The 23,880-nt window shown below is 43.8% G+C and overlaps 1 protein-coding gene across 11 annotated transcripts in view; it reads left to right on the top strand.

The window, feature by feature from the left end:
• Window positions 1-20,724, top strand: part of fbrsl1 (fibrosin-like 1) — a 334,971-nt gene extending 314,247 nt beyond the window's left edge. For 5 of the 11 annotated variants that reach the window (XM_079566904.1, XM_079566911.1, XM_079566909.1 and 2 more), the window contains 13 exons: window positions 5,112-5,559; window positions 6,146-6,405; window positions 7,314-7,537; window positions 10,496-10,546; window positions 11,876-11,971; window positions 13,516-13,587; window positions 13,845-13,874; window positions 14,131-14,202; window positions 14,718-14,850; window positions 15,527-15,610; window positions 16,550-16,633; window positions 17,432-17,696; window positions 18,327-20,724. In XM_079566904.1, coding sequence (XP_079423030.1) covers window positions 5,112-5,559; window positions 6,146-6,405; window positions 7,314-7,537; window positions 10,496-10,546; window positions 11,876-11,971; window positions 13,516-13,587; window positions 13,845-13,874; window positions 14,131-14,202; window positions 14,718-14,850; window positions 15,527-15,610; window positions 16,550-16,633; window positions 17,432-17,696; window positions 18,327-19,614 — 3,107 coding nt within the window. In that variant the 3' untranslated portion in view covers window positions 19,615-20,724. Of the gene's footprint in view, window positions 1-5,111; window positions 5,560-6,145; window positions 6,406-7,038; window positions 7,200-7,313; window positions 7,538-10,495; window positions 10,547-11,875; window positions 11,972-13,515; window positions 13,588-13,844; window positions 13,875-14,130; window positions 14,203-14,717; window positions 14,851-15,526; window positions 15,611-16,549; window positions 16,634-17,431; window positions 17,697-18,326 lie in introns of all 11 variants that reach the window. The other 6 variants (XM_079566905.1, XM_079566907.1, XM_079566906.1 and 3 more) reach the window with 6 other exon arrangements.
• The last annotated feature ends 3,156 nt before the right edge of the window (window positions 20,725-23,880 follow it).

Below are 23,880 nucleotides of genomic sequence, written 5' to 3'. Positions count from 1 at the left end.
CAGCTGTTCTGGGGGGATTATAGACCAGACATTTGAAAATATTGGTCAAAAATATTTGCCGAGCATATCAGCATCGACCAATAAAAATCCCCCAAAAATGCCATCGGCCTTAGAAAAACCCATTATGGTTGACCTCTAGTGTGGACCCATTTTTTATACAATATGGTTTTCAATTTCATCTAAATTTGCTGTAAACTGAAGCAGAACAACAACAAAGCCCGCCCCTAAAGTCAATCCAACCAGACAACGTCATCGTAGTAATAGTGGGAGAAGACATGTCCAGCCCTGGTTTTGTAGCACGGCGATAAGCTTTGTGATAAACTCTTTCAATAGTTATACTTAGCTAGCCAAATAGAGGGACATGAAAGCCTAACAATCTGGCACATAGATAAGATGTAGACATTTGTGTCACTGTAGACTATTTACAGAGTGCTGTGACCTTACAACGCAGAATCAAATGAACTTGAAGGTTGTGCTTTCATTTCGTCCTGTTTTCCATCTAGTCAAAACAAGCACATTAGCTTTTCGTGCGCGATAGCTTTTAATTTGTGTACATATTGGATCTTTGAAAGTCATGCACTGTACTTGATTCCACTTTATGTTTAATCAATCAATCAAAGTTTATTTCTATAGCACTTTACAACAACGCCAGGAAGACCAAAATGCTTCACAGAAAGATAAAACCATTTAAAAACACACAATTTTTACATCCTAGAAGTAATTCAGTGTGTTCTAGGTGTTAAAAGCAGGTGTGAAAAGATGAGTTTTTAAACTTGTCGATGTCACATGAAGGTTTTAGGTGAGCAAGTAGGCTCAGAAAAAATCTACATATTATTTGGTTATCTATACCCGTTTCTTGAATAGACAGATCTATTTCACTGAACTAAAATAAACACATGAACAATTAACAAACTACTCCTCCAAACCAACTCAATCTTAGTTTGGTATGGCGTCAGGGCCCACCATAATCCAAGTATGACAAGCCATCACCCAAATGACAATGTAATTTGTTACATGTAATGTAAAATACTGTATTTCCCCACAAATTAGTGTTAGATCAGCATTAAATACGCCTTTAAAGCTTTAAATGTGATCAAAACCTCACTTTAACAGCTCAGATGTCTTTTTTAATTGATTAATATGTAAAATAATATTTCTTGGATACGCTTCATGACCCATTAAATACGGTTCAACGACCCACTTTAGGGTCCCAAACCACCAATTGAACACCTCTGACCTAGAGTCCAAGATTTGTGTATAGGATGCGAGCCGCTATGATCTATCTTTTTAATTCATTAACGTATTTTAGGATTGGTGTTTGTCCAGTACAAACATTTACAAACGGTGTGGTGCGCGAAAAAAACAAAAAAGCAAAATCTGAATCAGATTAGCTTCAAAGTCGCGCTCCGTATTTGATCCCATTTAACGTCTGGTCAAAATGAAGACATTAGCATTTTACGGCTATTTCCCAGCGTTGTCATTTTCTCGTGTGTTTGCCGTTCTCTTTGTGGGTGCATGCGTGTGGCTCGGGGTGTCTTGTGCTTTCTGCTTCTTCTTCTTTCTTTCTTTCTTTCTTTCTTTCTTTCTTTTTTTTTTTAATGAGAGACATTCTGGTTTGAGCCGATACCTCTCTCCGTGCCTCCATTACAGCCCATTAGAATCATCATTAAGATAACCCAGGCTGCTACACTGTTGGCCCTGGCAGCTTCACTATTTGTAGATTCCCCCATCTCTATTTCCTTACAGTGGTCGTGGGGAGACTTTTTTTTTTTTTTCTGGCTCAGCCTCTTCGGAGCATTGTGTCTGGAAGAACGGGTTGCCATGGAAACATCACCCACCGGCGACATTTTGACTGTGGATATTTGCTTCTTGCTCCGTGTTTGGGCTGTCTGCATTGGCTGTCTGTCTTGCGTGTCTAGCTGTCTATTGCCCTTAAAGTCTTTTTACTCTTTTTTTTTTTTTTTCATTCCAACTTTTGCCCGGAACAAGAGGCTGACAGTTTAATCTAATTCCCAGACCGCTTGCTATAAATGTGGAGGTCTATATATAAATGCGTGCGTGTGCTATAGCCGCATATATACGGCTTGGACTCTGGAATTCATTTGAAATCCATGGCACCTTAGCTAGCCCCGCTTCACTCGTAAAACGCAAGAAAGTAAGAGGCGAGAGTGGGAGGGCTTTCGACAAATAAAAAATCTAAAGACTCGGCCCCGGCTTTTTATTGCCCTATTTACGGGTGTTAGGATCCTTGGAAGATTAAGCAGGCTGTTAATAGTGACTGGATATTCCATTAGCGGACCTCATGTTGGAGTCTGGGCGCTCTGACAGCAGCCCCAGGCACTTCACGTTTTTGTAGTTGTCAAGAGTAGAGCTTTGTTTAATTGCGGCGCTGGTAAGAAGACTCGTGATTGAAGTACTGCTATGGTCTCGGCTGTAGATTGGCCCGATGAGATTTTTCAGATTCCTTTTGGGGCTATTTTGTCAATGCCTTTATCCGCCTTTTTTTGGTACGAGCTTTAGAGAAAATAAGAGACCACTGCATTGTAGTCTTGAATCAGGCTCTTGCTGGATGTGTTAGTTAAATTGGTTTCCATATCTCACTTTGTGTAATGAGTTCACAGACCACCAAGAAAAGCAATAAGAAAGTGTGAAGTTACCTTTTAAAGTGTGTAAATCTCATGGTATATTTCTCTCTTATCTGAATATCTGTAGCCTGGCCTTGTATCTATAGGCAGGTTGCATTGTAGATCACGTCTGTTTGATTGCAGGGCTGTGAAAAAAAGATGGATACTATAAACTTGTCAATGTATTTTAGAGGCCATTCTCACTTAAAGCCACATTGCTTAGAATTGTACCCAATAAATACAATTGAAATAATCTCATAAATGTTCAAACAAACATGTGCCTTTGCTGCGAGTGGCTTATTTCTCCTAAGACATGACTGTAACATTAGCGGGAACGTCTCCAGCTTGTCGCCATGGAGACGTTAAATTCAAATCATAGCCACACCACCCGAGTAAGTAACTTCCTGTTTCGATCCAGCACACCAAAATAAAAGCACCATCTAATTCATTAGTTCAGCAGTTCATTAGTTCAGCTTTATTTCTGCCTAGCTATTAACAGACATTAAAATGTGTGTATTTCATTATATTCTTGTAATATTGCAAGTACCTGCTGAACTAATCAATGAGACAAGCTGTGTGCTTTTATTTTGCCGTGCTGGATCGAAACAGGAAGTCACTTCTTGGGCGGTAAGTTATGCACAGAGTCAATTTGAGATTTAACCTCTGAACCCACACCTTTAAGGGATTATACAGAGTTTAAAAATGTTAAAATGAAGTATTTTCCTCCCCCTACATGTTCCAGCAATGTCCTAATGTGTAGAATGAGCCCACTGTCACTCAAAAAGGTGTTAATTCGGGTCCAAAGTGCCGTCATGCACAAGCTTAATATAGAAACTGCAGTTACACTTATGACCTGAGGTGGCAGTAGTGAGTATAAAATGGCAAACTTGTGGTTAAGAGGTTCTCATCCAAATCCATGCTTTGATGACCCACTGCAGTAATAGCATTGTCTGGTCATTGGGAGCACGTTTTGTACTGATGGCAACATTATATTCCAAAATGTTACACAGTGTGCCTTTAATAAAAGATAATCCACCAGGCACATTACTGTTTATGCTCACAGGTGGCAAATAATGTTGTATCACTCGCTTGTTTTTATGCATTTCAGTTTTCCTTGTCCAAAAGTGAAAACATGTTCAGTTCAGTATATTGCGCGTATAAATAATAAAAAGACAGAAACATTACATTTTGTCATTGAAAATAGTTTTTCCTCAGTGCTTTTATTCTCTCCGAATACCTCCGCACCTCCATTTGGATTCATCCGACGTTTCTTTTTTTGCGTGAAAGGTGTCAAGATGGCGCATTTTCTGCCACTTCCATTTTCCCCGCTACAACAGCATGTAATTACCGTCATTAAATTGCAACAGACTAAGTGTGAAAAGTCGTTGTGCGCGATGGTGATTATAAAAGCTTTCTCTGACTGAAAGGACTTCTGATGAATAGCAAAGACAACGTGGCCTGAGTGTAGCGTTTCACATGGCTGTTTTTTTTTTTCCTAATCTCACAAAAGATCAGGGAAATGAGGGATAGGAAGGAGGAGAGGGCATGATAAGGGGCCACGATCTCTCTTCGCCGCACAATTGAAACATAATTATTTCATGCCAGATTGTGTGCTCAGCAAAGCCCCGAATAAGGCCCGACATTTAACTTTAATTAGCTGTGATTTATTCATACTGACTGGATCGCAGGAAGAAATTGGATCATCTGATTATAGTCAAGCGTGAAAATGACCTGATTAAACACTCTGCGCGACCTATAGGGAGAGGGAAACAAGAGCACCCGGGGGCAGATGACACTGCGGTTACGTCACTGGCTGCAAAAGAGGGAGCTGCATGGAATAATACTTTTTATACCTGTCTGGTAACTGTGTAAGGGGACTCATTTGTTGTGAGCATTGAAAGTAATGTGTAATGTATGTTTGGGTAGGGGTGAAACTTATTTTCTTTGGTGGGTCACATTGGAAACAGCGGGCCAAGGTCCAAATGCAGTAATGTTTGCTTGTAAAGAGTTTAAAATGCAGAGAGATTTACAATAAAAATGTATTTTTATTGCGTCTTTTAGGTGGAAAGGTTCAGTTTGTTATCTGCATATTACAGGACATTTTTGATGGATCTATGGTAATAGGAGAAAATATGAGAAGCTGTTACGTGGTTGCTTTTTAACATATGATTCAAAAAGGAAACATGCTTCTTACTATGAACCATTTCCAGATAGTGATAAACCACAGTCATTTCAGAGATTTCCTTTCACCAGATATACTGATTTACTAAAATTCTTCCAGGGTCAAATAACGATCTACTTGAGTAAATATTAACATTTAACATGAACATGTGCATTGCATTTTGTCTTTGAGCTCCTGAATTAAACAGTCTTTGCAGTCTTTAATAGTTTTATGTCATCACTTCTTTGTGTACTTAAAAACATGTGTGGTGTTTATACCAAAATGGCTGACTTCATGTTAACCATGTATCCTCTGTCTTTTTTCAGGTGTGCCAACGAATGATAATCCCGAATCCAAGAGTTGTGCTTCAGCCAAGATCTCTGGCCTCCATCGCGGTCAGGAGCACAGCAGCAGCATTGAGGTGCCCTTCGCACCTCCCGTGCCCAGCCCCACCCCGGCGTCGGCCCCCACCGGCTCGCCCGCCCCGGCTGCTGCGGCGGCGCCCCCAGAGCCTCCCAGGTTCCGACTGTCCACGCCGCCTCCCCTCAGCAGCGTCAAGAAGGAGCAGTCGCTGCCTCCTCTTCCCCAGCTCCCTGCCACCCCTCCCTTGCTGAGGGCGCCACCCCACCCCCTGTCTCACCCGTCACTGCACCCGCACGCGCACCCGCACGCGCACGCGCACCAGGACCCCCGAATTCTCCCGCCGCCAACGCACCACTCCCGACCAATCATCAGCCACCATCACCCGCTTTACAGCAGCCTGCACGATTACAGGTGAGCTCCTTTTTTAACAATTTTTTAATGTGTTTCCTTTACGTGTTGGCTCAGGACGTTGTCACACTGAAACATCCATTCATTAAGGCATAACATTAAAGAACAGGTCCTGTCCCACAGCTTGAGACCCACTGGTGTAGAGAAAACAAAAAATATTTACGCAAATTAGATTAGAGCTTTCTTTTAACTAGTTACATCATCGCCTTGACACCATTTCAGCTTTTATGTGTATTTATGTATTCTATTGAAATATGTCCTCATTACACAGTGAAATCTATATGAACACAGTAATGACCCGTCTATTTCACTGGATATTGATTTGAGCTGCGCAAACATTCAATAAGCAGCTGTCAGATTTACTGTTTTTCATTGAGACCCGCTGGTACATACCACGCCAACTCCACTCATTTCGCTTCATATTGTGCCCTGTAAGGTTTATTGGAAAATCTTTTTTACACTGTCAAAGTAAATTGTCTGCCGCAGTGCTCCAAGTGAACACTGAGCAAAGTTATAAAGACGTCTGTGCAATATATGTAACAGATAAGACGGTGCACTTCATACTATGAATGTTGTTCTACTTCTACAGCCACAGCAGCAGTCCCGTGGGTCTTCCCAAGCACCACTTGCCCCCCTCGCCCCACCACCACCTCAGTGGGCTGCCCTCCTCAGTGCCCACTCTGCCTCTGTCCATAGCCAACCTCTCTACCTCGCACTATTCCTCCCTACGGAGCCCCGTCCATCGCCATCCGGCCATGTTTGCAACCCCAGCAGCTCTGCCGCCTCCACCGACTTTACCAACCAACAGCTTAGTGGTGCCCGGGCACCCTGCCGGCACGCCCTACCCAGGTACACCAAGCACTCTTTCTCTATAGACAAAATCGTTCACATTTCCAAACATACTTTCTTCATGCTATCTTGTAGAAAGTAATCTGTAAATGAACCTTGTGTTCGTTTTTGTAGCATTGTAGTTGTTATAGTTCTAGTTATTGTCAATTTCAGTAAATGTTTAATATGGGAATTTGTCATGAATCAGGTAAGTAACATTTATTACTTCTCCGATTTTGCTTTTCTGTTCAAGACTTAAATGTAAAACTCTCACATTGTTAATATTACGCAAATAAACAGCTAAAATAATCATACACATAGACAAATGATGGTTTTAGACTTTGACCCATCATACATCAAATGCCAGTTGGTCGTTTAGTCACATGACCACTGCATGTTACATACACGAGCTGTTGTCACTGTAGGAGGAGGACTGGACAGTCATCACAACTGGAGACGTCTTCAGCAGCACTTCAGTGATGTGGCCTCCAGAATAAAGAGTTCTGATCGACTCTTCTGATTTGACTTCTAAAATCATAGTTGTGTAATGCTGCACATGGGAGAATAATGTCTCCAGCACTGATGGGAGTCCCCTTCTAAGAGGTGTGTGTGTGTTTTCTGCTGGGATGACTCTTGGTTCTCTCTTGTCTTTAGATACCAGCCTGTTGATATCATTCAACCAACCAATCATGTATTGCCAGCCTCATTCGGGGATTCTGATTGGCACATTGTCACAGGCAACTCTCTTACCTCCACCAATGAGTCCCCACGTAGAAAACCCTCACAGCATGAGCTGGAGAAACAGAGATTGCCAGGTGACTATTTCCTCTTTCTACTTCTTATTAACCGACTGGGCGCCGTCCCTTTTTTCTTGTGTCCCCTCCCTCCCTTCCCCCCTTTTTTGGTTTCCTTGCTCTCCTTTCTTGCAGAGCATGACCTCCTGAGGCAGGAGCTGAACAACCGCTTCCTGGTTCAGAGTTCGGAGCGGGGCCGGGGGCCTGTGTCGCTCCTGAGGGCAGAGTTTCACCAACACCAGCACATGCACCAGCACCAACACACCCACCAGCACACCTTCACGCCCTTCCCCAGTCTGCCCCCGGCCATCCTCACCCCGCCCACCGCACCCCCCATGGTGCGTAACCCGGCCCGAAATGTGAGGATAAGTAACTACAGTTCCCATTAACTACCCCTCCCAGTTTTCTCTTCAGTCAGCCACGCGTTTTCGTTTATCCACCAGTCTAGTCCCCAATTGTAGCAAAGCGTCCTTCAAAACACGATATAAATTTGCCTTTGATTTACCATTGGACCACTGATGTCGCAATGAAACTGGGACCATTCAAACAAAACACAAAAACAATACTTTGCAGCGAGGGGCCACTGGCGACCACTGATTTCAGGAACACAACTGCTACACACAATTTCTTTGATGTAATCCTGCTAACAAAAACATTAGCATATGCATCACTGACACAGAGGCCAATGTCTGACTCATTCCTCCCAAATAAGAAAGCATTTCCTAATCTAATTTGAAGATTTCATTTAGCCCTTAACTCCAGCTAAAGATCAAAATAAAAGGCTTTCCTCCAGGCAGTTTTGTAAATTGGTCACATATGCACACGTTTGTAATAGCTCTGAATGTTTAGCTTGTTTCCAGACTTGAAGAAGGGCACACAGATTTCAGTGTGTGTGTGTGTGTGTGTGTGTGTGTGTGTGTGTATGTGTATGAGAGTTTGAGTGAGTCCACTGATTTCTAGCTCTTACAGTGACTCACGTCGGTTCATTGGATAGAGACACGGGTGACATCACAGCGAAACTGTTGTGATCATTTGTCTAATTGCTTCCGTGCGCTGACTGGAGCTGGAGGTCAGACTCTTAGATGAGGGGAAAGATATGACTATTCATCAGTCATTTCAAACGCCCGGTGATCACTGACAGTCGATTCAGCTGGGGCCTTCATTTGTAGCTTTTGGCATTAGTCTAATAGATCTAATCCATCACGTTGTGACCTGTGATTAAGGGCCCTCTTCATGATTATCCTCTTCCTGTACAGTGTGAATCAAAGCCAAAGGTATTTACACTGTTTAGGTTTACAGCCAACACACGTGCAGCTTTCTGGCCCACTTTTCCTAACATGGGAGAGATTATGTACCAAACACACCACTCTCTTTGAAGATGAAAAGAGCCATTTCCCTGATCTCACTAATGCTGCTATTAGTCTATACTATAAATGTAGCATTCTCACTCTGGGATTTGCTTTTAATGTCTGCTACTATGTTTTAATTGAAAATGTGCTGTTGCTAACTTGTTCCTTTTCCCTCTAATTGAAACAAAGCTGGTTTTCTTCTGTGTGTTATTTGCTTAGAAAGGCTTGGAATCGTAATGTTGTGGTTGTTTTTACTGTTCATCATAAAAGGGCAAACCAACTGCAGTCCGGTGTGTCTATCTCTCCAGTGTTTTCCTTTCTGCCTGCTCTGTAGACACCCCATGTCATTTAAACTATGTAACAGCCCTTGGCTAATGGCTGTAATTAATGAAATTATGAAGCCTCTATTTGTTTATTGTTCAATGCCCTCAAGCAGCTGGCTTGCCAAATGGCAGCACTGAGTATCTCTCCTCCTCCGCCCCCTTGCCCCAGCTTTGTCGTTGGACAGGGAATAGTCTTAATTGTTGTAAGATGAAATATTAAGCTTTAATTAGTCAAAGCTGTTTACTGTAAAACTCTTGACAGGCATTATAAATTAAACATCCCGACTTTATTCTTTACTTTTTACAAGGCTATAAAGCGTCCAGAATGCTTCTGCGAGTGTCAGACATTAAACAGGCCGTGCCTTCAGAAATGCAGAGGAGTCGTTTAATGAGCTCGGAAGCAGGCTCGCCGGTTCCCCTCAATGGGCCGTCTGTCTTTGATTTGGGCCTATTATCGCCCACAAACAGGCCGCCAACACCATCAGCGCCGCTGCTGCCATTTTGAGTGCAGATGTGAAAGACTCTGCTTCACCCTAGGGCTCCTGACCCACAGCCTGCATCGCAGCCAACCCTGAGTTCGCCCCCTCCGCCGCCCATGTGGCAACACCGCACAGAAAAACACTGATTCATACCCGCTCATTTCCCTGTTTTATGTAAGCCCAAAATGTATGTGCCTGCCAAGAGCGCTTTGTGAAAACACTCGCAAAAAGTACCTGCAAATGGTTTGTGTATTTGCGGAAAAGGAATAACTTACTGTCACTTGTAATTAGCCTGTTTTTAAAATAGAGAGGCGGCACTGGCTTATGAACAGAAGTCTATTCATCCATCGTCAGGTCAACACACGCAGTTCTCTCCTCTGTCTCCTCTCCTTCTCAGCTTTCCCACTCAATTCCCATGTGTTCGGGACAAGCTCACAAGCAGTTTTTCATAGATCATAAGTTATGTTATATGGCAAATTGCAATTTTTATTATAATTTTTCTGGCCGCCACAAGCTTTGAATCACAAATGTTTCCTGGCGTGATTTCATCGTTCCAGGCTTGCATTCGCTTTGCACCGGGCTGTCCTGAATTAGCTGCTAACCATCGCAAATGTCATCAGCTTGATCCAGTTTCATTCATTAGACTCACACAAGGGGCTCTATATAATCTTTCCATGAATTTGAGCACAAGGAATTGCTCTGTTACGAGGGTAAATCTGAAACCCAAAACAAGCAAAGCGTCTCCTCCGCCTCCCCATCTCATCTATAACATTTGGTCTAGTTATTGCAGTCCAAAGCAATTAGACTCAGATTTCGGCACATTTTCCAGTGTATAGACAAAACGGGTCTGGTTTGAAAGGGTTGATTTTGAAACTGTAGCTCCACACCCAATCTCAGCACGCTCAATTGGAAAATCATGGAGGTTGTCTTCATGTGGGCAGCCCGCTCAAGTGCTCATATTGTCAGTGATTTAGCTGCCTATCTGACCGTGCGGTGGAAATAAACCCATGACTGGTGCAAGCCAGCTGCTTCTCTCCAGGGCTCAGCGCTCCTCATCAAACCAGTGCTCATGTTTATCATGTGTCTAGTTTTTATCTGAGAACAGTCAGCTTTGTGCGAGAAATGTGTGGACTTTTTGTTAATTTGTCCTCTCTTATCTCTTTCAGTTCGACAAGTACACCCCCAAGCTGGACAATCCCTTCATCAGACATTCAAATGTAAGTAGCATTACAGTGCATACGGCAAATCAAATATGGTTCTGTATTTGGATGTGGTACTTTACATTGACACTTTTCATTGACTGCACACTATGAAAGATTTGTAAAGCAAATTCTGAATTCATCATTTGGAAAACATTTACAATAGAGTCCTTGAACATTTATTAATCATTTCTAAGCATCTAAACAGTGATTAACATTATATTATGCTCATATTATAAATGTGTTTAGACCCTAAGACCCATATCCTTTTCCTTTTATTTACCATTCCTTTATCATTCCTGAGCCTAACCTTAACCAGACACATTGTTACTATGGCAACATCTCCAGCATATTTTTGGTGTTTATAGATACAGACGGCATCTCGTCATAGAAGGGGGCGTGGCTTCGCCGAGGGGGAAAATAGAATCTTTAGAGAAACACAATTTTCCACTCTTTAGCCATTTTCTGGTGGAATATCAACTTATTTATCACATACAAATAAAGCCGTGTAAATCGGGCTCATATGGATATTTTCTCACAGCAGATTGTGCAGTAGAAGTGAAAAAACGGCAGTTGTAGCAAGCGCTAGCTAACCATTAGCATTAGCCCAATGCTAACATGTAGCATCAAGTTAGCATTCTCCGTTATTCATGTACTTATGGGCTGTTGAACCACTTTGCTCCTCCCCATGTCTTTGTATCATTATTTAGTAGAAAACTATATTCATAATTCAGCTTTTGTAACAGTAGCTTTTGAATAATTAGAGAAAGTTTTTATTTTTTCAAAATTGTTTTCCCCCTTAACTGTTTTCAAAAATGACCATATATGGATTCCAGAGATGCCGTCTGTATCTATGAATGACCAACGACTGACTCTGTGCATAATTTCAAATCATAACAACGCCACCCAAGAAGCGACTTCCTGTTTCGATCCAGCACGCCAAAATAAAAGCACACAGCTCGTCTCATTGATTAGTTCAGCAGGTTCTTGCAACATTACAAGAATATAATTAAATACACACATTGTAAGTGTTTTGTCTGTTAATAGGTTTGTCAGAAAGAAAGTTGAACTAACAAACAAGATGGTGCTTTTATTTTGGTGTCCTGGATCGAAACAGGAAGTCACTTCTTGGGCGAAGTTGTTATGATTTGAAGTTATGCACAGAGAGGAAAGCTTTATAAATGTTTTATAGATGAATGAAGTATGTAGTAACGCTTCATAAATGTGCTACAAATGCTTAAAAGTGTGTTGTTATTTTAAAGTGTTGAATGCTGCTTGTTAGCTTTACTGTGGTCGTGTCCGACTCATTTGTTTGACTGACGTGTCCCATGGTGCCTCTCTCCTCAGTTCTTCCCCTCGTACCCCCCCACTATGCCAGGCATGCCCCCGCTGCTCCCGCACTCAGGACCCTTCAGCTCGCTGCAGGGAGCCTTCCAGCCCAAGGTCAGCCCTTTTCGCTCACCCACAGCCTCCACATGCAGCAGAACGGGCACCGTCTCTCACAGATGCAAATCGCGATACAATGTGTGTCTAAACAAAGACATCTGGAGCCAATGTTGAGAGATTGCCCTGTTGTGTACATTTCTTCGGTTTACTCATGCACTGTGTGAGATAAATGGCAGCAATAAGGGCTAATCTGCATGTAAGTTGTCAAATCAGATGATTAATACGCCATATGGCAGGAGCTTTCAGACGTCTGTGTCTTCGAGCTAGTTATCCACAAAACACAAGGAATCAGCGCACCTGGTTTGTTTGTTTACTATAGCCATACAATCTGACAGTATTAAAAAATGTAAAGGAGGACAATAACTTTGAACAAATAACGTAAATACAGATGCTTTATATCAGGAGATTGTTGTGCACAGTATAGCCAGCCAGCCATATTGAAAAGGTAACAATAAATGTGAAGCGCTTTAAGAAAGGAATAAAATTGTATTTTCTATGTTAAAATAATAACACGGCGAAGCATTTCCACCAAATAAAATACACGCACGTTTATTAAAATGGGTAAATCGATCAAAGTTAGCTATTAAAGATAACATGCAGTGAGTGGGGCTCAACACACCTCAGATCTGACCTACAACTTTGCTGGGAGACATCATTAGCTCGTCTCCATGCTTTGCTTTGACAACAGGTCACCAAACATTGGGTTTATTAGCTCCTCTTCCAAGAGCTTTATTTTGATAACCCATTGTAATCCTTTGATCCTGCTGATCAGTAGGAAGATATTTGATGTTGCAGACATGTTTTTACATCTACTTCGTTGCTCTTGTGACGCACCAGTGTGTCTTTATCTATACTATACCAAAGTTATAAACTAACACTGATATTATTTTTGTACTAACCTACTGTAAGACACAAAGAAAGCCAGTTTAAACTCAATTATACGAGTAGTAAGTGGGAGGGCGCAGTGCTGTCTGGCAGAGGCCCAGTGGCCGTGACCCAGTGTAAGCCACCAATCAAAGCTGCCCTAAATCCTTCAGACGCTCTCCCAGCGGGGTTAGTCATGGTGGGGCCCTTTTTGTTTCTGAAGGCACCTCCAGATGGTTGAAGGAAAGTGCGGATATGTCCAAAGCCCCTGTTAAGCATGCACTGAGAGCTCCATGGGGAGGGCAGGGCGTGGGACGTGCCCGTGTTTGTTTGTAGTTGCGGCTGACCCGCGTTGCCCCACAGCACAATCTTCCCTCCTCTCGATGCGGGGCGGATTAAATCGGCTGATCTAGGCACTTGCGCTCCAAAGACTTAAAGAGGAGATCAGAGAGATCACAGATGTGCTGGTGTGCTAAAGCCGAGCGCTCGCAGCATCATTGCAGTTTTATCTCCTGACGTCAGCGATACAGAAGGATTTATCGAACGATAGTGCTTAGAGAGGGTGTAAGGTTACTGGGATGGATTTCCAGGCTCTAAACATCAGTGCTACTTTATACACACAGGCGGGCCAGTGTATCGTTATATAATTATTGTGTCTTATTTTACTTCTGCTGCAGGCATCGAATCCCATTGACGTAGCAGGCCGTCCAGGAGCCGTACCTCACACACTTCTACAGAAAGATCCGAGGGTAAGTTTGAACAAGTTACACACAGAAAGACACAAACTTTGGTTATGCCGGGAGAAAGAACACAGTCTTGTTTAGGCGGTCAGTATTACCGTGTGTATCTGTGCATCTACCATGTTTGTACGTAAAAGTAACGCCTAAAGAGTAAAAATGATTTAAAGTACCAGCTTTCTAGGCATCATTCTACAGAGGAATTGAGCAATACACTGTTACTCAGCCTCGACAAAAATAATAATGTCATACTATTTACATGTTCACAGATAACCGATCCATTCAGGACGTCAGTAAGGGTGAGTCATGGCATTATCAATGACTTCTTTTCACCTGTTTTTTTCCTTTTCTGGTCTAAAAGTGCTCGTAATAAGACAGTAATAAGGGTCTCTCAAGTCTTTCTTTGGGGGAAGGTCAGGGTTACATCTACAATATCAGTTTCCACATTTTGCCAGAAAATCGAAACGCATGAGTCAATTTCAAGCTTTAGTTTACCATTTATTTTCAAATTAGCTGACCACAGTCTCTCAACACTGTGTTGTTGTTTTTTTGTAGAAACCTGGCAAGTGGTGTGCAGTGCATGTCCAGATCGCATGGCAGATCTATCACCACCAACAGAAAATGAAGGTGAGTGAAATAGATAAGGGAGATTCTAGACACTGGGAATATGTTTCTAATGCCAGAGATAAAATAACATTTACAAGCTTCTGGTGGATGTATATTTTGACAATAAACTAAATTTAACAAAAACTTGACCTAGTCTTCTGAGAAAATTGAAACCAAACATGTGTAAAAACAATTCTTGCTAAAACTCCAGCAGAGCAAAGTATGGCCCTGCCAATAGAAAGCAGCTAATGCGTCTGGCCTGCTGCTGTCAGTCCTTCTCGGACCATGAACCCTTGTTACAGAGGATTAGCTTTCCCTAATCAGCTTACTCATATTTGTTATAAAACACTGGCCAGAATTAGAGACATAGGGCTATTGTTTATGTGCCTGTCTTCCTCTGATCTCTCACCCAGTGAAGCCCAAGATAAATCCCTCTCGCTCTATTGTCGGAAATGTTTGTTGCTGTTGCCTGCCAACCTAAAATCCTGCTCTGCCCTTCTTTCAACTCTCTGCATCTCTCTCTCTCTCCCTTACAGCAGATGCAGCTCGACCCTCACAAACTTGACATGAACGGGAAGCTGGACTTGTTCAGTCGACCCCCAGCCCCTGGAGTGTTCCCGGGGTTTCCCTACCCACACGACCTCGCGCGGCCGCTGTTCTCTTCCACAGGTCAATACAACAAATTTTTCCTACCAATTATGAATAGCCGAAAAGCCTGCCAATGCCATTTTTGTCTCTATGCAAATGGATATGCCCCTGTAATGAAAGGGTGTGATTTTTTTTTCCTCCTCTCATGTAGCTTTCCCTTAATTATAGTGCTTTTGTAGCAAATGTTTTGCCAGTAAAGGGTGTCAGATATGTCTATGAATATGGATGACTCTCGCTTAGGTAATTGACTGATTTGCCCTGCGTTGGAGGGCAACAGAGAGGCGAACATCCTTTGACTAGTAATTATGCAGTGGTGTGTCAGAGGCACTTCTATAATTGGTTCATTCATTAACAATTCATGGATTACGGGCTATGCTTACTACACTCTGGTGGAATGGACCAGCAAGTCACACTTTTAGGAGATGACCTCCGTAGGCCACTGTAGAGTCATGCCAAACACGCAAGATCACGCAGTTACAAGCTGTCAGACAAGACAAGCATGTAGATTTCCTCTAGCGGCTCTGCTTTCCCCTACCACTAAGAACGCGCAATAATAGGTTTCCCTCTGGGGCCAGGACTCTGCTGTAATATCAGTATTGTTTTTTATGCTCGTGCTGTGATTGACTGTAACTCTAGCGTAAGGCTTTTAATATAATATTTAACAATGAAAATATTTACACATATTTTGTATTTTCAGGTGCAGGTCATCCAGCAGCTCAGCCCTACGGCCCTGCACCTCATCCCGGCGGCTTCCTGCCTCCTAGCCATTTGGCAGGTAAGTGTAAGTAACTCCACTTTCAATATATTTGAAACGACTATTTCCCTTTTCTCTTCATCTTTCTCCCTCTCACCCTCTCCCTCCTTCCTCACCACCATTTTTGAGACATAACAGCTCAATTGGAAGCCTAGTTATTTCCGAGCGTGGCCTCAAGTTCATTTCAAGGTTAATAGGGTGCCAATTCAGCCATTCAGTTCAGTCTGAGTTCACATTTGCGGAGAGATAGGCCGTCTTTCAGAGTAAAGTATGACTCACCGCTTAACAACATTTTGGATTGCTTGAACGTCTTGTTTATCAGCGTTATTTGTTCATATAAACTGGGGTAATGATATGTGGCTAATACATTTTTGAAAATCTATCTTTCATTTTCATCGTGACTAAACAATTTTGGAAGTTTTAAAGCTCAAATGATCTCAGACAGGTGTATTTATAATAGAAAGTGGTAGATGGTCTCTATTTATACAGCGCTTTTCCACTTACATTAGGCCCCTTGATGAAAGATGCCCCCAAAGTATTTGTCACACTCTGATGTCATATCTTTGACCTGTTGTTGTCAAGCTATCTCTTGATTGTCACACATTGCAGATTATCTGTTGAAAGGGATCAAATTAATAAAGTTTTGTCACTTCTATTCTGCTCAAAAAATGAGGAAATCAAAAGTTGCAAGGTTGATAGACTTGCCCTATTCCCGTAATATTAAATCACATTCCTAACAAGCTGCACAGTGTCCCAGGCAGGGTCACAGACTCTCCATTCCTGTTAGCACCAGTAAATCCTAAATCCTCGAGTCCTGGCTGTGGCGGGATTACCAGGCAGAGCGCTAGGGCAGCAGCAGCAAAGCCACACACAGCTCGCTTGTAAGAGAAAAGCGGAGTGGAACGGGCCGGGTGAGCACCAGTAGACGGCCCCCGCTTTTGCTAATCCCTGTTTGGCATTTTGCAGATCCTTTCAGTCGCTCCAGTTCCTTTGGCGGCCTCGGCAACCTTTCAAGCAGTGCCTTCGGAGGATTAGGCAACCCCTCGCTTGGTAAGCGCTGGTCCCCTCTCATGCTTCGATCCAGCCCTTGTGGCCAGTAACAAAACAGAGCGGGACAGAGACAGACCACAGGGACAGACAGGAGAGTTGGAAAAAAAATAAAAAAATCAAGGCACTTAGCTCCAGTTTTTATGTCAAAGCAGGCATAGCTGAGGGACGCCCAACAAGTAAACCACACCACAGCAAACCTCCTCCTGCATCCACTCCATCTCCCAGCCATGTCCCCAGCAGCCTGGCTTTAATCTGGCTCTGCTACTGCCAACATGCACTCCCGGGTTCGCCGTTTGGTGGCAATTCATCTATTAATTACTTGACGAGCCCCTTCTGCGGCAGCACCATGGAGGGCTTTCTCTTTCCCCCCTGCATCCTTCCTTCCTACCTTCCACTCTCTTTCTCTTCATCCCCTATTCTTGTGTGCCAATTCGGTCAGCCTGTTGTGAGAATGAAAAGTGATTGGAATAGACATGCCGTGGAATTTTAAGGTCCCTCTTGGCTTTTTACAGCCCCACTCCAGAGGGCAAGAGAGTCTCCCCGTTCATCCGGTATGAAAAACAAGAGGGAGGGAAGAGCGCTTTAGTCTAAAAGCAAATGAGTAGGGTTTTTTTTTTTCCTGTTGGTGGGGGAGCCATTAACCTCCAACTCTTTCAAACAGCGTCAGTGAGAGAGCCTCCACAGACAAAGACTAAAGCGGCTTTTGTTGTCGAATCTTTCTCATCTTATATGTCCTCAAGAGGGTTTTGTGCCCAATTAACTTACAGTGGCTCCCACGCCTGTCCCTTCCCTCTCCAGGGTCCAACAGTGTTTTTGGCAGCAAGGAGGGGCCCGGGGGTCTGTCCACGTTCGGCAGCCCCCACCACGACACCTGGAACAGACTTCGACGCACACCGCCATCTTTCCCCACACCTCCGCAGTGGCCCAAATCCACAGACGCCGAGAGGAGCAGCTCAGCCAACAGCCAAGAGCGCGAGAGAGAGCGAGAACGGGAGCGGGAGAGAGAGAGGGAGAGGGAGAAGAGAGACTCGTCCATCGGCAAAGAGGAGAAGGACAAGGACAGGTGAGTCTTCATGCAGGCTTGATAAGAAAAACGACATATTTTGCAATGTTTACTTTTTTGAGTACTTTTTGTCATCAAAAACTTTACTTGGCTGGTATACAGTTTTGGGTAATCCAGTTCACTTTGATTGTTCCCTCTATTTTGTTCCCCAGATTTTATTACGATGTAGCAAAAACATATTTGTAGACCCCATAATCACCGGACCTGTTCTGTGTATTTAGTGTGTTCATCATGGCGATAGCGGTTTGTTAGCATCTGCTGGTAACTAAAAGTGAACGCTTGTTTTCAGTTTTATATACATTGGTGTTATTCCTGCTACTGCCTCCAGGGGGCAATCCGGACGAATTAAAAATCTTGACCAGCCCACTGTCTTTCCATAGAAATGTTTTTTTTTTTTTATCATCTAGAATCAATGCAGAGGTTTCAAAAAGAATTGCAAGTTACTTGCTGGATGGACATACAGTGACCACTGTAAAATGTTAATAACAGTGCAGCATAATAGACTGCAATGTCTGAAATCTCGCATAGTTAATCATTTTTCCACATTAAAATACTATGATTTGCTTGTTTAAGTTGAAATACTGTTTTGTTTTTATTTGAGGCAAATAAAACGTGTGTTGTATTTTGCAGGGATTCTGTGGATCGGAACCGTCACTCCAGCCGCTCGTCTCCTGCCTCTGCGCCGGTCAGTTACCAGATCAGCAGCCTGATCCGCTCCAACAGCCAGAATTCCAATGACTCGGGACGGCACCACAGCGGCAGCGTGGACCGCGTTAGAGATGGAGACAAGGATCTTCTGGAGCGCCACAGAGACATGGCCGACGTGAAGGTGAAGGAGAGCCGCTCGCCCAGTAAAGAGCTGCTGGAGAGGAGGTCCTCGGAGGACTCCATTAAAAACGCTCAGCGCTCACCGTCTCCGTACTCCAAAGCAGTGATCAATGAGCAGAGTCTGAAGATGGCAGGACCTCCTCCCACTCTGAAGGACAATGACAGGAAGGAGCCTGCGCCCGCTGAGCTGCTACATAAAGTCAAACATGACATGAAGATCAAGGAGGAGAGAAAGGAGGAGCAGGAGGTAATGGTGGTGAGCTCTGAACCAGCCTCACAGCCTCTGTCCCAGACTCTCTCTGCCCCTATGTCCCAGTCCATAAACCCCCATCACAACCACCCTCCTCTGGCCCAGCAGCCGCCCCTACCTTCACCACGAGGCAGTGACATCCCTGGTCCAGGACTGCATGGTGTTCCCATGGCACACTCACTGCCCCTCTCCATGAGCGCAGTGCCTCAGATGAGCAGTTTGAACGTCCTGGATAGGGCGCGTATGGCCCCCTTCATGGGGGTGAGCCCCCTGGCGGGAAGAGAGCGACTTCCCCATCCGGCCTTCCCCTGGGACCCTCTCAGAGAGGCGTATCGCAGCCTGGACCTGCAGCGGCGTATGGACTTCCAGCTACGAGCCGAGGGACACCGATTTCCCAGCATGTATGAGCAGGAGCGGGCCTACCGCGAGCGAGAGGCGCATGACTACTCCCACCACGAGCACCTGATGGAGGTGCGGCGGGAGCACGAGCGGCTGAGGCAGCAGGCGGAGGAGAGGGAGCGCCTCCACCTGAGGGAGGAGCTGGACAGGGCACGACTGCACCAGCTGCACCAGTCCCCCATGGAAGGACACCTGCCCCATATGCCTCCCTTCATGCCTTCCCTGGGGGGCATGCCTTACCCCAGACTCAGCCCCTCTACTGGACATAATGGGCCACTGAACAGGACACCCCCAACTGCTGCTCTCAGTGCGCCCCCACCACTGGTGCCAGCTGCTAATGCCCGGCCGGTATCACCCAGAAGGACTACACCCCTCACCACCACCCAGGACCCCAGGGACTATTCCCCGTCCCGCAACCCCAAAGAAGTAGAGGCTCGGTAGCTTCTCTGAGTCTTACTGTAGGACTTAGACCCCACTCTGAAACAGTGCACTGCTCTTCACCAGAGAAGAGCCACGGTCCCTAAGGGAAAGGGTATGATTGTACAAACGAAATGTGTGTCAGGCTGCTCAAGCACATGCCGTGACGTTATTTTTAGTGAACTGAAGGCTGAATAGTGTCGGCAAATAACACAGATATGTGTATGTTTTTAGCCGACTTAAATATTTGATTATTAATATATTAATCCAATACCTTTTTTCTTCTTGCCAGAAGAGAGAGAGAAGGTCTGTACTGAGTTTGTACATTTCTTATCCTTGTTCCATGTATAGATATATCATTTCTATGAATTTTATGTATTTTGTGCATTGGTTTCACCTTTTACAATATTTATCTCAGCTGATTGTGATACATATCCATTATGACCCACTCTAAAGACTGGATTCAGTTTGAGCCTAATTTAACCTCATGGTACCAGGATATCCTCAATGACAATGTACATTGTTACATTACCAAACTGTTGTTCATTTGTTTGCCTTTGAGATATGCAGATAAATATATATTATGAGGTCTTTGTTCAGTCTCTGTAAAGAAAAATGATGTAAATATCTTGTTGATATTTCTTGCTGCAAAATGACCATGTAAATGAATAGGCTTTTTAACCATTTCTAGAAAAACGAAATGAAGTGAAACTTGGGGAAACCCGTCACTTTTGAAACAAAGTATTTGGCCAATGAATGGGTTGAACTGAGGGTGTTGTAAGAGGGCCAAAAAGGATCAACTGCAATCTATGCAAAGCAGCACGCAGCACCCTATAAGGAAACTCAAACTGGAGAGAGGAGATTCTCACAACTCTTGGAGAAACCTGGATTAACAAGTGTTTGTATTTACCAATGAATGGGAAATCTTAATAGACTTCCATGTCACAAACTGGACCAGCCCTGGACACAATGAACAGTTTTTGGGGGCAACAAAAGGACTTTTTCTGTCAACCGTGTGGTGTTGTGCAGTTGTTTTTCTTAGACTCTTGTATACAAAACAAGTAGAGTTTTAGGCGTGCAAAACTGAACATTCATGGTTTAAAACGTACGGAATAAAGTTTGGACCTAATGTCAGATCTGTTCCACTTTTGTCTTTTGTAGTTTGACTGCGGCAGACCTGTGAATGTGTCTGTAAGTCTGAGCTACTGAGCTGAATGTTGATGTATGTTTGATAGGTTTGCCGATAATGCTGTGCTCAGTTTCCTGCATTTGGAGTATTTGCTCGTCTTAAATCAAGCTATTACTTTGAAATCATAAAGGCTTCGACTTCGCTGAGAGAGTCGCCTAAGCCATCAGATCATTTGACCATAATCTGTCATACATGGGCTGCAGAGCTCTTCAGAGAGAATCGATGAGATTGGACCAAGGCAATACAGGGAGGGACTAATAGGACATTGATTTTGTATGAAAGCAGGTTTTGAGTGTTTGTGTTGCAGGTAACCGGTATTGACTGGCAGCCCAGCGGCATATTGACCTGCGGTCTGGACTCATTAAGAGGAGCAATGCCTGGGAGGCAGGCTATCGGACAGACGAGGAGAGGCTCTCTCTCACACACTCATCGCTCATCTAATGAGGCCGGAAGGCGCTCAGGAGTGGGCTGCACCCAGAGCCCTGGGGCGCCCCGTCCCGCTATTGACGGGACCTGAGCTGAGCTGCGCCTGTCCACAGACGGCCAATTCATCCTGATAATGCCCTGACTACTCATCTCTCTGCTGTGCGCCCCGAGACCCACCAATCCAATCACATGATATCAGGCCAAAGTGACAGCGTGGATCAAACTGTGGCCAGGTCATTAGAGGATGTTATTGAAAATCAATAGCGCTCCTGTGTCTCACACACTCAAGCTGTTTTTCCCTGAGATCCTTGAAAAGACTGTTTGGCAGAATGGAGCTAGTGTATTGGGAAGGCTTAAATCACTATCACTTTCAATTTAGCTTCTAAGTAATTGAGACACATATTCTCCAAATGGGTGGCATCTGCCTGTGGTCAGCTCCACTTAAGCGCTTGTGCTTTTAGTCATAATCATCTGGTCAACAACAGGTACTTAAGACCTGTACTTGTTACTGCATAGTGATTTTTCACACATTTTATTCACCACAGAAGCCTTGGTGAGTAAAAGACACAACACCTCACATTCCCACCTCAATCCTTCTGGCCTGTGCTCTATCCATTTTCCGGCTGAGTGTGAACGGCCTCCGGAGATGAAAAGCTCCATCAATTTCACTCATCGTCTGGCAAGGTCAATTTATTTCAGCGCACAGTCCATCATCAGATGGGAATCAATTGACACATTGCCTAGCATATCCAACCCAAGGTGGGTTATTACAGCGGCTGCAATTGTCAGCTCTTTTCCAAAGCCATTCTTCACTTGACTTGGCAGGAGATTTTTTATTTTTTTTCCAGTGTTTTGTTTTTTTGGGAACAAGAATTATGAATGGTTTTCTGTATGTATTTATACATGCTTCTCATTTGAACAAACATTTATTTTGACAGGGCTTTACAAAAGATCGTCTCAGTAGAAAAACGACTGTAATCCTAGATTGTATATTTACACACATTTCTCTGCTTTCAATTAATAGGATATGGTGGTATCTGAGGTAAGACGTTGTTTTATTGTTCCACTAATCCCCTTCATTTATCTGTGAGAAACCTCAGCGCTGAGCATTTGGGATTGAATTTCCATGGTTCCAAACACATCCAAAAACGCTTGGCACTGCGCTCACCTCAGATTCAACAAACAGTGGAGCGGGCCTGAGGGCTTTAATGGAGCACAATGGCAGCTCATAACACTGTGCCAAGCTAATAAGATCTGCACCAAATGAATGGTTCAGTCCAAGCTCCCTTTCTCTCTGCTCTCCCCCACTGATAAAACATGTATGAAAGAGAATTGGAGCTGCTGCTATATAGTGGCTCCATAGATGTTTCCCCAGTGAGCGCTAATGCATTAGTTCCCATTCGAAGGCCGTTTTCAAATGGAGATCAGTAATGAGACGAGAGGCCCCTGCCATGATCACATTTGGGTTGCCCGGGCCTCTGCTGGGTCTGCTGATTTAGGAGTTGAAGCTCATCTCCCTGCAGGGGTGATGAGAACCATAGGAAACCACTAAACTCTATCTGAACCACGGGCTGAGAAAGTGCATGGAGTCAAGAGCTCTGGATGTAGATCCGTGTTGCAGTGCTCTTTGTAGCCTCCATGTTGTTTTTGAGCTCCTAAAAAGGCCAGCAACATCTTTTTTTAGCCCTGAGTGTTTGAGTAGCAGCAGCTGACACAAACCAGGCCACTCGCGGTGAAGGAGTCGACTTGGAAATAAGCGAATGGTGTGAATTCCGGACGCTGGTGACAAAGTGCTGTCTAATGTCTTTGCACCTCTGGACTTCTGACAAATATTCAGGCGGATTTATGACTAATATTCCTGCGGTCACTGGTTATCATAACTATACATTGAGAAACAAATGTGCAAATGGTTTGACAACTGTTGTAGTTGTCTTACCTTAATTTAAGTGTAAATGTCTTGCCCCATGGACAGATTTCCTCTAAAATCAAGGACAAAAGAACTATTACAAGGAAATTTCACTTATTTCAAGATTTCTTTATCATTTGGAAATATCAGAAAGCATCAGGTGCAATAGCCAAACAGTAACCGGATACTCAAGGTCTTCCCAAATAAACAGACTTTGTAGAGTAATTGCTCTTTTCGACCACAGACCAATATGAATTCAACAAAATCATTTACTTGATGAGAACAATTTCTGGGAGCTTTATCCAGCTGTCCATGGAGAAACCTCAAGGATGATAGCAGGGAGGGGCTTTCAAAAACTTTGTGGAGATGGAAATGAGGGAGGTACCAAAGAGCCAGCAGCCAAAATAAGTTTTCCACTTTGATTCAATTTTAAGGATTTTTCCAGCCAGTGTCTTCCAGTGGAGCCGCGCAGTATCCCACACTGACCATATTATGTACACAAACCATAAAAACTGAATAACATTTATGCAGCTGGGTGCATCTGGCAGTCAAAACACTTTCATTCAAGGACCCGCAGGATGGCGCTGTGCCCATGACTGTGCCCATGACTGTGCCCTGAACTTAATGACACACAATGACAGTTATTTTCAAACCATTGATATTGGCTTTTTTAAGCTACCTTGAAACTTGAAAAACGGGTCCAAAACACAAAGAAAAATATGGATTTATGTAAAGACCTGAGACTTCAACCACATCTTGTTACAGAAAA

Source organism: Gobius niger (assembly GCF_951799975.1).
Source record: "Gobius niger genome assembly, chromosome: 1".
Lineage (NCBI taxonomy): Eukaryota > Metazoa > Chordata > Actinopteri > Gobiiformes > Gobiidae > Gobius > Gobius niger.
The sequence above is the reverse complement of the archived record's forward strand: the minus strand, read 5'-3'. Positions and strand labels throughout refer to the sequence as shown.